Raw genomic sequence first — 16630 nt, 5'->3', positions numbered from 1 at the left:
TCTACTCCACTCAGTATTTTATAGACCTCTATCATATCACCCCTGAGCCATCTTCTCCAAGCAGAAGAGCCCTAGCTGCTTTAGCCTTTCCTCAAAAGGAAAGTCGTCCCATGCCTTTTATAATTTTCATCATCCTTTTCTGTATCTTTTCTAATTCTGCTATATCTTTTTTGTGATGCGCCAACCAAAATTGCAAAGAGTATTCGAGGGCATTATAACATCCATCTTTGCTTTCCATTCCCCTAATCATCTATTGTATGTTAAAATGTACAGCGCTGCTTATGCCTTTCAGAGCTTTAGAAATAATAAATAGTAGTAATAACATTCTATTTGCTTTCTTAGCTGCTGCCGCACATTGAGCTGAGGCTTTCAATGTATCCTCAACGAAGACACCTGGATCATTTTCCTGGGCAGTGACTACTAAAGTTAAACCCTGCAACACGTAGCTATAGTTTGGGTTCCTTTTCCCACATGCTCAATTAAATGTCATCTGCTATTTTGATTCCCAGCCTTCCAGTCTCACAAGCTCCTCTTGCAATTTTTCACAATCCTCTTGCGATTTAAAAACTTTGAACAACTTTTTGTCATCAGCAAATTTAATCATCTCACTAGTTATCCCAATCTCTAGATCATTGATAAATATTTTAAAAAGCAGCGGTCTCAGCACAGACCCCTGGGGAACCCCATTATTTACCCTTCTCCATTGATAATATTGACCATTTAAACCTACTCTGTTTTCTGTCTTTCAGCCAGTTCTCAATCCATAAAAGGACATTACCTCCTATCACATGGCTTTCTGATTTCCTCAGAAGTCTTTCATGAGGTACTTTGTCAAATGCCATTTGAGAATTCAAATATACAATATCAACTGGTTCACCTTTATCCACATGCTCGTTCACCCCTTCAAAGAACTGCAGTAGATTGGTGAAACAAGATTTCCTTTGACTAAATCCATGTTGGCTTTCTCTCATTAATCCATGATTATGTACTGTATATGTTCTCTCATTTTTCCCTTTATAATAGTCTCTACCATTTTGCCTGGCTCTGACGTCAGGCTCACCAGAATATAATTTCTCAGATCAACTCTGAAACCCTTTTTAAAAATCAGCATCACATTTGCCACCCTCCAGTCTTCTGGTACTATACTGGATTTTAAAGAAAAATTACAAATTACTAACAATAGCTCTCTGTAAGTTTATTTTTTAATTCTATCAGCACTCTGTGATGTATACCATCTGGTCCAGGCGATTTGTTACTATTCAATTTCTCAAATTGACCCATTTTAGTTGGGACCTGGGTTGGCCACTGTTGGAGAGAGGATGCTGGGCTTGATGGGCCTTCAGTCTGTCCCAGTATGGCAATTATTATGTTCTTGTATGCAAAGGTAACTGCATCAATGTTACCCAAGTATTTATTTGTGAAGTGTGAAAGGATTCTATTTGCTTACAAAGTGCTGTTGAACTGTTTTGTTTCTTTCATTTCAATGGAAGGATAAGTAGTTTTCTCTGAGCAGTGATGCTAATTGTAGTGCATTCTCCAGTGTTTTTTTGTATGGAAAAATTTACCCTGGTAACCAGGGTCGTAGCGAGCTATATGCGGACACTGAGAGGATGCAGAGAGCACAAGGGAGTTGGGGGGGTCACAAAAATTGTGCCCCATCCAAATCTTCCCCTGACAGGCCATGATATAGTGGGGGCAGGGTGAGATTGCTAGGGGTGTGTTGCACAAGGTTCATTGCCTGCTTGGGATGGTCCTGCTAGTATTCAGAAACTTTCTGTAGGGCAGCCCACTTGAGATTTTTATTAATTCTATTTACCTAATAAGCTAGCATGCAAGATTTTGAAGCATTGCCGTGCTAATTGATGGATATTAAGTTACCATTTGAGAAAGATCTTCGTGAGAGAACGTGAACTCTCAGGCCTTGAACATGCGCACATGCTCAAGGCCCAGCACAGGAGGCAGATCTTCGGGCACCGGCACCAACGCACAGGACATGCTGGTGCTGGTGCGGAGGCTACACTCAAGTAAGAAGAGGATTCAGGTGGGTTGGGGGACCTCAGGTCGGGGCGGGGGGGTGCCGGATCATGGGGGGAGGGTGCCAGTTCGCAGGGGGAGCCTTCGGGGGGAGCAATGCCGGTTCTCGGGGGGGGGGGGAACACATCAAAGCGAGTTTCCATTATTTCCTATGGGGAAACTCGCTTTGATAAACGAGCATTTTGGATTACGAGCATGCTCCTGGAACGGATTATGCTTGTAATCCAAGGTACCACTGTATATGGCTTTCTGATCATGTGACCCTCTATGGAAAAAACTTGGATATCCTCGTAGTAAGGCATGGCTCAAAGAACAAGATCTGGTTTACTGATCTCTTGATATTTGTCTGACTAGGATTCCCTGATATAAGTGTTGCAAGTGTAGCACAGCTCCCTGAGGTTGGGGGTTCAAACACATGCTGCTCCTTGTAATCCTGGACAACTCACTTAATCCCCCCCCCCTATTGCTCCAGGTACATTAGATAGACTGTGATCCTGCTGGGACAGATAGGAAAAAATGTTTGAGTGGCTGAATGAATTCATGTAAAACCGTTCTGAGCTCCCCTGGGAGAACAGTATAGAAAATTGAATAATTAAAAAAATAATCTCTTTTTGTAATAGAGTCGATTAGTAACGTGTTGTTTTTGTTTCCAGGTGGGCCATGCACAGATACAGCACTTGTCTCGCTAACTACGCCAACCAAAAGATCCTGTGACTCAGGTAAAGCTGCTTAACTATTTCTAATTGTCATTGAGCTGTCAAGCAATTATTCTCCAGGTGTTCAAATTTCCACACACTAGGAGGTGTGAAGTCAAGTGTGGGTGGACCATAGCCAATTTAAACAGCAATTATAGGCTGATCCAGTGGCAGCACACATAATTACATCCTATTAACTCCAGTGCAAGTGTTAAGAACATTTGCAGTAAATATAAAGAGATTGAGCTCATGTCCGTCCTGCTCTGGCTTAGTGAGCTTGATTTCTTTCACGCATTTGCAAAATTAGCAAAAACATTTTTATAATTACTTTTTTTTAAAGTTATTTATTTAATATTTCAAAATTATACAAAAGCGAAGAACACGCTACCTAAGCAAAGACACTTTCTGAAATTATAATAAGGAAAACCTCATAACTGATGAAGCGAAATACCTGAAAATCTCAGTGTTTCCCATGTTAAACCTTGAAGCAAGATATTGGAAAGGAAAATACACAAAATCTTGCCTAAGGAGAGGAGATACAATTTCCTATGACAAGCTTCAAGAAATCTTTTAAGCTGGTTTGGGTCAAAGAAAACATACTTATTTGAATTTTTTTATGCCCATCCTCCAAAAGGAGCTCAAAACACGTTACAAATTGAATGCTCAAGCATTTTCCCTATCTGTCCCAGTGGGCTCACAATCTGTCTAATGGACCTGAAGGAGTGGAGGATTTAGTGACTTGCCCAGGAGCAGCGCAGGATTTGAACCCACAACCTTTGGGTGCCGAGGCTGTAGCTCTAACCACTGTGCCACTCTCTCCACGTTCTTATGAGCAGCATCCGTTACACAGCATTTACAAAAAAATTTTAGCATAAATTTGGCACCAAGCTCAATTACTTGTTGCCGCGTATCCCAAAACTTCTCTCTCCATCCCAGTGTTACATATCTTTTGACCCATAAACTGCTTTTCTCAGTGATGAAAATAAAGTTTCAAAATAGGTTCTCAATCCTGTGGAAAAACAAAGGTTGCCAGCAGTTAGGTCTAAACTATGAAATATCTTCTAAGCCTTCTTTTGCAATCCCAGTCTGAGGCCTCACTTCCTCAGGCGTGAACTTATTTTTAGATGGAATTGGAGGAAGTGCATCTTTAGGAATACCCAACATTTCTTCAAAATAACTCCTTTGGAGTTGATTTGGAGAGATAAAAGGATATTTAGGAAAAGTAAATTTAAGAAGCATATGGAATGTTCGATGAGTCAGGGAGGTTCCAAGATGGCTGCAGTAGAGTGAGCGTCTCTGATCGAATACCAAGAAATTTACAAACTCTTACCTTCTTTTTCAACATGCCTCACAATCACCAGATGCTAGAATCCACCTTGGAGATAGCGGCCAAGAAAAGGATCTGGGTGTCATCGTAGACAATACGATAAAATCTTCCGCCCAACTTGCGGCGACGACCAAAAAAGGAAATAGGATGCTAGGAATTATTTTAAAAGGGATGGTTAACAAGACTAAGAGTGTTATAATGCCCCTGTATCGCTCCATGGTGCGACCTCATCTGGAGTATTGCGTTCGATTCTGGTCTCCTTATCTCAAGAAAGATGTAGTGGCACTAGAAAAGGTTCAAAGAAGAGCGACCAAGATGGTAAAGGGGATGGAAAAACTAAAATGGTTAAGGCTCTTCTGCTTGGAAAAGAGACGGCTGAGGGGAGATATGATTGAAGTCTACAAAATCCTGAGTGGAGTAAAACGAGTACAAGTGGATCGATTTTTCACTCCGTCAAAAATGACAAAGACTAGGGGACACTCAATGAAGTTACAGGGAAATACAGTTAAAACTAATTGGGGGAAAATTTTTTTCACTCGGAGAATAGTTAAGCTCTGGAACGCGTTGCCAGAGGATGTGGTAAAAGTGGATAGCGTAGCTGGTTTTAACCTTTTCCTATCGTAATAAATTTTACGTTACGCTGGTTCCAGTCGTAATTATTTTAGCAAAGTTTTGAATTATTCACCGTTATCGTTTACGGCTATTGTAAACATAATGTAAATAAGTCATAAGTCTGTAAATTCAAATATTTTGTGTTCCTGGCTCTTTATTAGTCCATACGGACTGTTTATCCACTGTCTATGTCATTTTTGGAATGTCCCATCATCCAGGACACACGATAGGAAAAGGTTAAGAAAGGTTTGGACAAGTTCCTGGAGGAAAAGTCAATAGTCTGTTATTGAGAGAGACAAGAGGGAAGCCACTGCGTGCCCTGGATCAGTAGCATGGAATATTGCTACACCTTGGGTTTTGGCCAGGTACTAGTGACCTGGATTGGCCACCGTGAGAACGGACTACTGGGTTTGATGGTCCATTGGTCTGACCCAGTAAGGCTGTTCTTACGTTAAAGCATAAGGGAAGTGTCCAAGCCGATCCCTCGGTGGCAAGGACCTCTTTCCCAGTGCAACGCTCCATGTGGGAGTTCGCTATTGCCCCTGGATCCCGTGGAGTGAAGTCTGATATTTCTTCAGCAGAAGGAGAAGCCAAAGAATTGGACTTTGAAACGTCATTTTTGCCTCCGTCTGTTGTTACACCACCATGTCCTTCTCCTAACACGGCTAAGGCGGGGGATCCCTGCGAAGTTATTCTCGCGGGAGAAATCCCGATTCAAGGGGGCAGACGCTGTGGGAAGTTTCGAAGGAGCAGAGAGTGCTTTGAGCTGCTGCATAAGCTACTTCCCAGCTGTTGAAATCACCAGTGGTGACCCTGGAGAGTATCTGAGAGGCTCTCTAAACACTCTTATTATTGTGGTCTAAGGAAGAAAAGTGAATTTCTAATGTTTAAGTGTATTAATTTCTTTAATGGTTTTCCCTTTTCCTTCTGTATTTCCTGAGCAAGTGTATTATGTTAAAAGCAATAAAAGAAAAAAAAAAAAAAGAAGAAACATATGGAATTTTCCAAATGCCTATTTGTAACAAATTTATCCTTAAAACTCTTTGTTGAGTTTGTACCACTGTGGACTCCGCTACAATCTGCCATACTTGATTTTGCAAATTAGTCAGTGAGGAATTATTTTTAACCATTGTAAAACCACCTTAGTTAAAGAAGTAACTGCAGTATGTAAAGATAATACTTGAAAGGTATTAACGTAGAACAAAATCTATTCCAGAGAAGGGGGGGCAAGTTCAGGACTAATGTCAGGAAGTTCTGCTTCACACAGAGAGTGGTTAACATCTGGAATACTCTCCCAGGGGAGATTATTGCGGAATCGACAGTCCTAGGCTTCAAAAGCAAACTAGATGCATATCTCCTTGAGAGAGGCATATAAAGATATGGTTGGCTATAAAATAAGCCAGGTGAATACCTAGCAGGGCCTCCGCGTGTGCGGATCGCCGGACTTGATGGACCGAAGGTCTGATCCGGAGATGGCGCTTCTTATGAAAATGGTAAAACCAGAGGGCATAATTTGATCATTAGCACAGAAAAAAAGGAAAAATCTTTAGTAATCCTTACCTCTTGTTTTCTCCTTAAATGTCCTTTTCTTTCAATATATTGTAGTTCTACCCTTTTCCCTTTTATGTAAGTTGGTTTGTGTGTTATTATACCCATTTTTATGGGATACTAATTAGCTCTCAATTTAACTTGTCTGTATTACCATGATTTTACTTTTTATTGTAAAGCCGTTTTGTAATTTTGAAAAGGTGGGATAACAAACTTGAAACCTAAGGTCCATCAAGCCCAGTATTCTGTTTTCAACAGTGGCCAACCCAGGACCCAAGTAGTAAAACAGATTTTATGCTGCTTCTCCTCGGAATGAGCAGTGGATTTCCCCAGGCCATCTCAATAATGGCCTATGGATTTCTCTTTTAGGAAATTATCCAAGCCTTTTTTCTAAACCCCACTAAGCTAACTGATGATTGTCTTTAAAATGTCATGAGCTCCTTGATGACCATCTGACCCTTCATATAATGTTCCCTTCTTTCCTGATTATACACATGACCTTTGGCTTCAGTTGTCATTTTTACACATCTTTCTTTGGATTTGGATGTATGATGGCCAGTCTGGAACCACCATGGGCTTGTTCAGAAATGCCTTGATCTCTGCTGTGGTCATGGTACAGGTATGAGGAGGCTTAGGGACTCTGGAGCTCCAGTCAGATAATTGGGTGAGTGTTGATGGCTGGTGGTTCCAAAGGTCTCACCCTGCTGTCTCCAAGCTATATCTTCTCATCTCCTTCACTCTGATCTTCAGTATATTCTGCACTCATTTTTTTCTCTCCTGTTCCTCTTCACTGCACAAGAACCAACAGGAGAAACTGCCTTCACACCAGTGAACAGCAGACAACAAAGGTGACCAATTGATGCTCAGTCTTTTTAATTGTAATTAAAGAGACTGAGCACCAATTGGTCATAAGAACATAAGAACTGCCATCTCCGGATCAGACCCATGGTCCATCTAGTCCGGCGATCCGCACACGCGGAGGCCCTATCCGGTATATTCCTGATGTAGTTTTAGTCACCCATAACCCTCTATGCCTCTCGTAAGGAGATGCGCATCTAATTTGCCTTTGAATCCTAACACAGTGGATTCATTAATAGCCTCCTTTGGGAGAGCATTCCAGGCGTCCACCACTCGCTGTGTGAAGCAGAACTTCCTGACATTTGTCCTGGACTTGTCCCCCCTTAGCTTCAAACCATGTCCTCTTGTCCGTGACACGTTGGACAATGTAAATAATTTATTTTTCTTCTCTATTTTATCGATGCCTTTCAGTATTTTGAACGTCTCGATCATGTCCCCTCGCAGCCTCCTCTTCTCAAGGGAGAACAGTCCCAGTTTCTTGAGTCGTTCCTCATATTCCAAGTTCTCCATACCTCTTATTAGCTTCGTTGCTCGTCTCTGAACCTTGTCCAGTAGTTTTATATCCTTCTTTAGGTTGGGAGACCAATGTTGGACACAGTATTCCAAGTGTGGTCTGACCATTGCTCTATAAAGCGGCATTATGACTTTCTCCGATCTACTCGTGATTCCTTTCTTTATCATGCCTAACATTCTGTTTGCTTTCTTTGCCGCTGCCGCACATTGTGCCGACGGCTTCAGGGTCCTATCTATCAGTACACCCAGGTCCTTTTCTTGTTCGCTCTTACCCAGAGTAGCGCCTTTGTCACCTTTGTTGTGTCGTTTGCTGTTCCTCTTCTCTGTACAACATAGCCATCACCATACCAAGCTAACCTTCTCACCGTAGGCATGACTCTTCAGCTGGAAGAGGAGATGCCTGGGACCTTGTGTCCAATTGAACCAGTTTACCATGTAAATCCCAACACAGAACTCTACAGTTGGTCTTCTTTCCTATCGGATTATGTTGTTGTGAGCCATCTGCTATGTGACACAGGTCCTATTTCCAAGAGATCCAAATATTTTGGCAAGATGCTTCTTCTAATGGTAGATACAATTCTATAACCAAAGCTTTGATCTGTACTTAAGTCATTGATCACTTCTTCATCAAACTGAGGAAGATCAGAGCCATCAGAGATCTTATTAAAATTGGGATTTATTTCTAGATCAGTAGCAGAATCCAGTATTTTTCCAATGGGACTTACCTATTTGTTGCTTAATGTCTTTGCCATCTAAACCAGTCACCAAATGCCTGTTTAACATAATACATCACTCTTCCCTCCCAACCAGTGTTTACTTTACAGGAATCATCTCCAATAGCTTGAAGAGTTTTGTCTGCTCGTCTCTCTCAGCCATGCAACTAAATTATCTACAATTATTTCTACATGAGTCTTCTCTTTAGTTGCTTTTGCAGGAACAAAATAGCACAAATATGTGTGTAATAGTCCTCTTTCACCATACCTGGATAAATTTTGCCATTGTCTTCTTCCTTTGACATCACAACAACTATCATTGAGAATGCAACTGATGCCATTCTGCTGCAGTTCCTCCTTAAACTGTACATACAATTTTTTCATGATTCACACCTGAACCGTCTTCATCTTACGATCAGTCACCAAAGCATTGTCCAAGTGAGTGTTGAGTCTTGCATCAATCCAGACAGCAGTCTCTCTCAGTCCAGTATAGTATCTTAAACTGGCAAGGGCTACGTTGGTTAGATCCTCAGTATTATATGTTGGCCTTTTCCTAGCTTTCTCGGAGCTTCCACCATTGGTTCTTCTGCCAAATCATCTAAATCTTCCTGTTCTACTTCAAGCACAGGTCTCTCCATCATCTCTTGCTCTTCTGATATTTTTTCACTATTCATTCTCCGCTTTTCTTCTTCCTCCTTCTCTAGTTCTTGTCATCTGATCTCAGGGAGGGCGACTGGTCCAATCTGATGAGGTCCAACACTCCCAATTTTCTCCCTTTGACCTTTTTTAAAGGTTAACTCAATCACAGCAGTCTTCTCTCTGCTGCAGTCACAAAGGGTTCATAGACAAAACTGCGGAAGACAAAGGCGCGCGCCGACAACTGAGCGCAAGATGGAGGCGCGCGCCAAAGAAAATGACAGTTTTTAGGGGGACGGGGGGTTTTGTTGGGGCGCCCCCCCACTTTACTTAATACAGATCGCGGCGGCGTTGTGGATGGTTTGGGGGGTTGTAACCCCCCTCATTATACTGTAAACTTAACTTTTTCCCTGTTTTTAGGGAAAAAGTGAAGTTTTCAGTAAAATGTGGGGGGTTACAACCCCCCAAGCCCCCCACAACGCAGCGCAATCTGTATAAAGTAAAGTGGGGGGTTCCCCCCCCCACACCCCCGTCGGAGCCCCTAAAAACAGTTATTTTCTTCGGCGTGCACCTCCGCACTGCGCTCAGTTGTCGGCGTGCGCCTTTGTCTTCCGCGGTTTTGACCTGACACCATCACAAAGCATGAGTATTCCACTGACACATCTCCATAAATCTGTCTTTCTCCTCTAGTTTTGCCCACAGAAATGTTGCTGGCTTGTTCCCACCTGGATTTCAACTTCGTTTTAACCCTAACTTGGCTGTTTATAACAGGACCACTGAAGTTTGGATTTTTTTGTACCACTGAGCAAGTAATCCGGTCATTAGTGCTGTCATTTTGTCTGTCTTGGTCACTGATGTCTCTCAAATACAATCCATTTCTAATGAGATCCCTGACAGCTGATAGTTTGGCTAAAGGAAGATCTCTGCCAGATCCCACCAAATGATGGAAATAAGTCCAAATGTGCAGTCTTGGTTTTCTTTTAGAAATTTTCAATATTAGATTGCCACTATGACAAAAATTAATCATTCAGGCATTGATGGCATTAATATGCAAATCAAACACAGCAAAAAAAACCCAAAAAAACCCTGTTATCTGAGCACTTAAATATATTACAGTAGTTTGTGTGGGGTTGTTTTTTGTTGGGGGTTTTTTTGTTGCATAGTTTCCTAGAAATTCCAGGTAGGTAAATGACATATTACACAAAATATAAAGGTAGTTTTTGATTTCCACTTGAAATTGTACCATTTTTCACAAGTGCAACTATCAACTGAAGCACTTGGAAAGACACACTATAGGAGAACACAGAGGTCAGCAATTTCAGTGGCAGGTCCACGTTTGTGGAATACCCTGCCAAGGTACCTGAGACTCTAGGGACAAAATGTCTTAAAAAAACAACTTAAAACCTTATTATCTGTTAAGGCTTTTTATTAGCTTTATTGGGAAGGCTATTTTAGGGCTCTGTTAGTATGTTTTTATGAAAATGTGTGATGAGACTGTTTTGTATGCATTTCAGTTGTGTTATGTTATATTGTTATCCGCTTAGTTTGTAAGCGGAGAATAAACTTTTCAAAATTGACACACCCTATTATACCTTACAGTTTTCCTTTACTCTGTTTTTTTACTGCACGTGCAAAACCCACCCATTTTAAGTCATTGCCCCGGAAGAGACCTAAGTTTGATACCGAGATTAGATCCTGCCCCTCAGGCCACGAAGGTTGGGAATGCCCTGAGACAACAGAAAGAGCTAGAGTCCCACATATTTAGTGGCTGTCTCAAGAGTCCACTTGTACTGGTTTTCTGAAGGGAGCTGTGGCCCATGACTCTCAGCAAGTCTTCCTTGCTGTAAAGGAAGGGAAAGCATAATAAAAATAGAGAGACCCCTTTGCTGGCTATAAATGAAGGCCTTGAGCACTGTATCCCAGCAGAAGCTGGTTTCAGTTGAGCTGGAGGCCTAAAAGGAATAGGAGGGAACTGCCGAGCAAAGGAAAACAATTGAGAGAACATTGAGGCCTGAATTTACTAGATGTATTTTCCCAAAATAGGAACAAGACTGTTATAAATTACGTGAAGAAGAAGTTGATATATTGTGGAGCAGCACAGTGTGTTGTGTGTTTTGACAGCATAATATAATGCTGTCGCTAATGGCATGTCTTAGTTGAATGGTAGAGCTCTTGTTTATGCATATATAGATAAGCCTTTAGTGGGAAATTCTATAAATGGCGCCTAAGTTAATTGGGAAACGCTGTTTGAAGTGGCAGGCAATGTCAAATGTAAAGCATTTACCAGCATCTAAATAAGAGGAGCCAGAATTTCACGTTTGACAATTATGTCATTTAGGCTATCTTTATTTTACATTTACACTTAATAAAAACGGGTTATACCACCATACTGCAACTGATCTAGGCAGTTTACAAAACTAATAATACAATTAACGCTAGCTTTTACAACGCCGCGGTAGAGTTTTTTCCGCAGGCTCCCACACTCATAGAATTCCCGTTCCTGTCAGAGCGTTTACTTCACTGCCCCGCGGTGTTAAACTCTACCGTGGCTTTGTAAAAGGAGCCTTAAATAAAGTGGAGAAGAATTCCCTAAAATATAGGAAAGATCTAAGCGTTCGTGCCAAAGTCAAAGAAAAAAAGCAAACCCTAGCATCAATACATTATAAAAAATATTAACATAATAAAAAGACATCTCACATTTCAACCTGAGGCCCTGTGACCTTAACCATTCCAAAAGACTGCTGAAAGAAATACCGATAGGCCTTTAATAGTTTCTTAGACTCAATAGATCTAATTTTGTACTTGCCATTTATTCTTGGACAATCTAGTTTACTGGGAACAGGAGTACAGAGAAGCTCAGTGGCATAACAGAAGGTACTGTTCATGTTTTCAGGTTTTACAGAATTTCACTGATCAATAAAAATAATTAGATCATTTCAGTTATTCAGGTTTTAGTGCTTTACATACTCTTCTCAGGCCACTCAATCCAGTAGACTGACTTATTATACTGGAGCACTGAAACCAAAGCAGCTCTTAATGCTAGACTTACTCCGTATACACAGTGGAATTATTTGGATTCAATCATGCTAATGCTGTACCATGACTGGCTCACATAATTAGGCACTTCTTACCCTTCTTGCTCTTTTCTTGGTTTCTCTAGTGTACAAAATGTATTTGATAAAGTTGTGGCAAAACAAGGACAGCAATCTATAAGCAGATCAGCAGGAAGTAATGGACAGTGGGAAAACCAAAAGTTTAAGGTTCATTTCAGGTCCTAGAAGTGGTCCTGGCTCTTCAGTGCTGGGTGCTCACAGCAGTGTGGGAAATGGAGGTGCAGCCATTTTATTTGCGAGATGCATATGAGGTACAAATCAAAGTGCTGCAAACCAGCTTGCAACCATGGTAGGAAACCTGTGGCCACTGGAGAAGAGAAGAGCGACTAAAATGGTTAAGGGGCTGGAGGAGTTGCCGTACAGTGAGAGATTGGCGAAACTGGGCCTCTTCTCCCTTGAAAAGAGAAGACTGAGAGGAGACATGAACGAAACTTTCAAGATATTGAAGGGAATAGACTTAGTAGATAAAGACAGGTTGTTCACCCTCTCCAAGGTAGAGAGAATGAGAGGGCACTCTCTAAAGTTAAAAGGGGATAGATTCCGTACAAACATAAGGAAGTTCTTCTTCACCCAGAGAGTGGTAGAAATCTGGAACGTTCTTCCAGAGGCTGTTATAAGGGAAAACACCCTCCAGGGATTCAAGACAAAGTTGGACAAGTTCCTGCTAAACTGGGACGTACGCAGGTGAGGCTGGACTCATTTAGACCTAAGGGCCACCGCGTGAGCGGACTATTGGGCAGGATGGACCACCGGTCTAACCCAGCAGCGGCAACTCTTATGTTCTTCTGAGTGAGCATTTCTCTAGCCTCGCGCTCGGTATGCATAACTGCTGTTCAGATCCATGCTAAGCGGCCTTTATGGATTAGCACTTAGAGCAGATTCCCATGTCAGATTTGGGTATCAGGACCGAAGCTTGCTAAAACCTAGTGTAAAACCTCAAACCCAACTGATACCACATCCAAGGATTCTATAACTTCAGGCTTGATTTCTGCCAATGCCCCTTCCATGGCTATGTCCTCTTACGACGTGCACACTATAAAGCTTAGGCATGGATGTTATAGAATAACATCTGGGCCAGATTTTTACACATTCAAATTGATGCCAGTTAACACCAATTATTGATTGACACTTGTTAACTCATCCTCTGTAGTTTCATATGAGGGCCACGTTTTGACAAGTTCCTGGAAGAACAGTCCATAGTCTGCTACTAAGAAAGACATGGCGGAAGCCACTGCTTGCCCTGGATCGGTAGTATGGAATGTTGATACTCTGGGGATTCCAGAATCTTGCTCATCTTTCAGATTCTAGAATGTTGCCACTCCTTGGGTTTGGGCCAGGTACTAGGGACCTGGATTGGACACCATGGAAAAGGATGGGCTACTGGGCTTGATGAACTATTCTTATGTTTGTTTCATTTTGTGTTGCTGATTCCCTCTGGTCTGCTTGTTTTATCACTAACCAATACCAAACCAATGTTTGATATTGCCCATCTAAAAAACCAACCCAAAAACCCAGCCAGATTATCAATGGTGTTATCAGTTTATCAGTATATAAATTTGTCACCCAATTTCAATTTTTTTGAATGTAAATGATGCTGCATGACTTACACAGATAACCCATTTAGGAATCACCCACCTAGTCTCTATAATATCTCATTTATTACACACTTATCTGGCATTAAACAAAGCACAAGGCATTGGTATAATCATGGTCTTTTCTACATATAGATTGAATAACTGAAATGATATGTTGAAATCTTTAATTTGCTTAATAACGTTAACATATTCTTTTATGACCAATTATAGTAGGGATAAAGTTTGGGATGCACATAACTACATTTTTGGGGCGATTGCACTGAAGTGTTACTTAGCCCGCTAGGCCTGCAACCCCATAAAACTGGAATAGAACCATCCGTATGAACTCATTTATTTAGCATCTTTACCCAGTCCAAAAAAAAAAGAAGAAAAGCAAACAAGAATATCCCAACTCACCCTTGTACTTCACTGTGTCAGCTTTTATATGAAATTGAGGTATTTAGTTCATTAGGTTCTGGAAGAGTTGATTGCTTGTTGTATGTTTTAAACTTTGTATATCGACACTGCTTTGGTTTAAAACTGTTACTTGAATGTGTCCAGAATGTGCATTATAAAAAGACCTGGACGTCAGCAATTTCAGCAGCTGGCCCAAAATTTTGGAATGCGCTGAATGTTCTAACTTTGGATCATTCAAAAAACTGCGGAAAACTCACTTATTTGTAAAAGCCTTCTATGAATAAGGAACTACTGCTTTGATTCTTTTCTAGGATCATTTTTACTTGTTGAATGTATTTGTTTGTTGGGTCTGTATTTTAGAATGTTTTTAGTTGAATTTGTATTTTTCGTAGGTCTTTCATCTTATGTATGTTTACTTTGTAATCTGCCTAGTTGATAATAGGCAAAACAGAAATTCTTAAAATAAATAAATAAAGCGGTGTATACATTTTTAAATAATCCAAAATAGTCCAATGATCTCCTATCATAAAAACACAACAAACCTATAATAGACTATCTAAACATCCTAAACATAAAATATAGAAACATGAACATAGTGTTATGAATAACAACCATATTTTTCCAGAACACTAAAGTATCTTTCTTCGCACATACTTCGTTAGATAAGGCATTACACAAGCACACTTCAGTGGGTGTCGGATCATGCAAAAATGCCTCTTGGGCCAGTGTCTATTCAAGGTTCTGTTCTTTTTAACATTTTTAGAAACGATATTGCTGAAGGATTGTCGGGTAAGATTTGCCTCTTTGCAGATGATACCAAAATCTGCAATAGAGTAGACATCTAATCTGTCCATCCATAGTAACCATTATCTCTATCTCTCTCTCAGAGATCCCACGTGCCTATCCCAGGCCCTCTTGAATTCAGACACAGTCTCTGCTTCCACCACCTCTTCCGAGAGACTGTTCCACGCATCTACCACCCTTTCTGTAAAAAAAGTATTTCCTCAGATTACTGTATTGATTGCAAGCATGCAACATACAAGTCATTTCATCACTGCCAAAGTGAATCATCAGGCTACTTTTTAGAACCTTAATCTGTTAAAGCTGGGAACTAAAGACTATAGCTATTGCCATTGTGGCTTTTTTTAATTTATTAAAGAAATTACAGACACTTGAAAAGACTATAAAGTGTAAAATAATAGGATTTAAAAGAAAATCTGCATCATCTTTTGTTACGAATTCACAAATGTACAACCAAACATCTTAAAGTGCATGGTTTGAATATTTAAATCAAAAATAAAATATATTGTTCTAAGAAACAGAATTGCCTCTGCCAAATAATTAACACATTGTTATAAGGAGCAGTTATAGTTTTATCAAAGAGCCTATAAAGTGTAAAATAATAGGATATAAAAGAAAATCAGCATCTTTTGTTACGAATTCATAAATGTACAACCGAACAACTTAGAGCTTGGTTTGAGTATTTAAATAAAAAATAAAATATATTGTTCTAAGGAACAGAACTGCTTCTGCCAAATCCTCTCTCATAGAAGCTCTTAATTCTGATTTGACGCGTTTTAGTGCCGAAACAGTCTCTCAAAACTGACTTGGGTAGGTGGCATTGACATTAACCTCTGGATAAACATGGATGGCATTGAAAAAAATAAGCTCAAATTAAACACCACACAAGACTACTCTGGTCTCACACTGCCACTCAGACTGTCCCCTCGACCCTATCCCTACCCTCAGGCTCAATGCTTAATGTGGAAAAAACTTCCAAGGTACTGGGAATCATGCTAGACTCTACCCTCTCCTATGAACCCCAAATATCCAGCCTCCAGAAAATAAAAACCTTTCTACAGCTTAAAGTAATTACGGCTGATCAGACCTTACTTCTGCAGCCACAACTTCACTATATCAGTCCAAATGTTTGTCCTAACTCATAGAAACATAGAAAGATGACGGCAGATAAGGGCTACAGCCCATAAAGTCTGCCCATACCATTGACCCCCTTTTAAGTCTACTGGCCCCCTTAACTCTACTGACCTGCTCTATTAAGTCTATCCTAGCGACCCTATTCATTGGTATGACTCTCGCAGTGATCCCACTTTATTCTTGAAGTCTGGGATACTGCGGGCCTCGATCACTTGTACTGGAAGCTTGTTCCAATGCTCTATCACTCGTTCCGTGAAGAAGTACTTCCTGACGTCTCCACGAAACTTCCCTCCCCTGAGTTTGAGCGGATGTCCTCTTGTGTTCGAGGGTCCTTTGAGAAGAAAGATATCATCTTCCACCTCGACCCGTCCCGTGATGTACTTAAATGTCTCAATCATGTCTCCCCTCTCCCTACGCTCCTCGAGAGTATAGAGCTGCAATTTGTTCAGTCTCTCTTCGTACGAGAGACCCTTTAGCCCCGAGACCATCCTGGTGGCCATCCGCTGAACCGACTCAATTCTGAGCACATCTTTACGGTAATGTGGCCTCCAAAATTGCACACAGTATTCTAGATGAGGTCTCGCCATGGCTCTGTATAATGGCATCATGACCTCAGGCTTCCTGTTGACAAAACTTCTCTTGATACAACCCATCA

General features: G+C 40.9%; 1 protein-coding gene across 1 annotated transcript in view; it reads left to right on the top strand.

Annotated features, from left to right (window-relative positions):
• The window catches only part of ZFAND3 (zinc finger AN1-type containing 3), a 499096-nt gene that overhangs the window by 352202 nt on the left and 130264 nt on the right, over window positions 1–16630 (top strand). The window contains exon 4 of the mRNA XM_033938373.1: window positions 2688–2753. Coding sequence (XP_033794264.1) covers window positions 2688–2753 — 66 coding nt within the window. The remainder of the gene's footprint in view (window positions 1–2687; window positions 2754–16630) is intronic.

Source organism: Geotrypetes seraphini, chromosome 3 (genome assembly GCF_902459505.1).
Source record: "Geotrypetes seraphini chromosome 3, aGeoSer1.1, whole genome shotgun sequence".
NCBI classification, from domain to species: Eukaryota; Metazoa; Chordata; class Amphibia; order Gymnophiona; family Dermophiidae; genus Geotrypetes; species Geotrypetes seraphini.
Note: the sequence above shows the minus strand (reverse complement) of the source record. Positions and strands in the feature narration are given on the sequence as shown.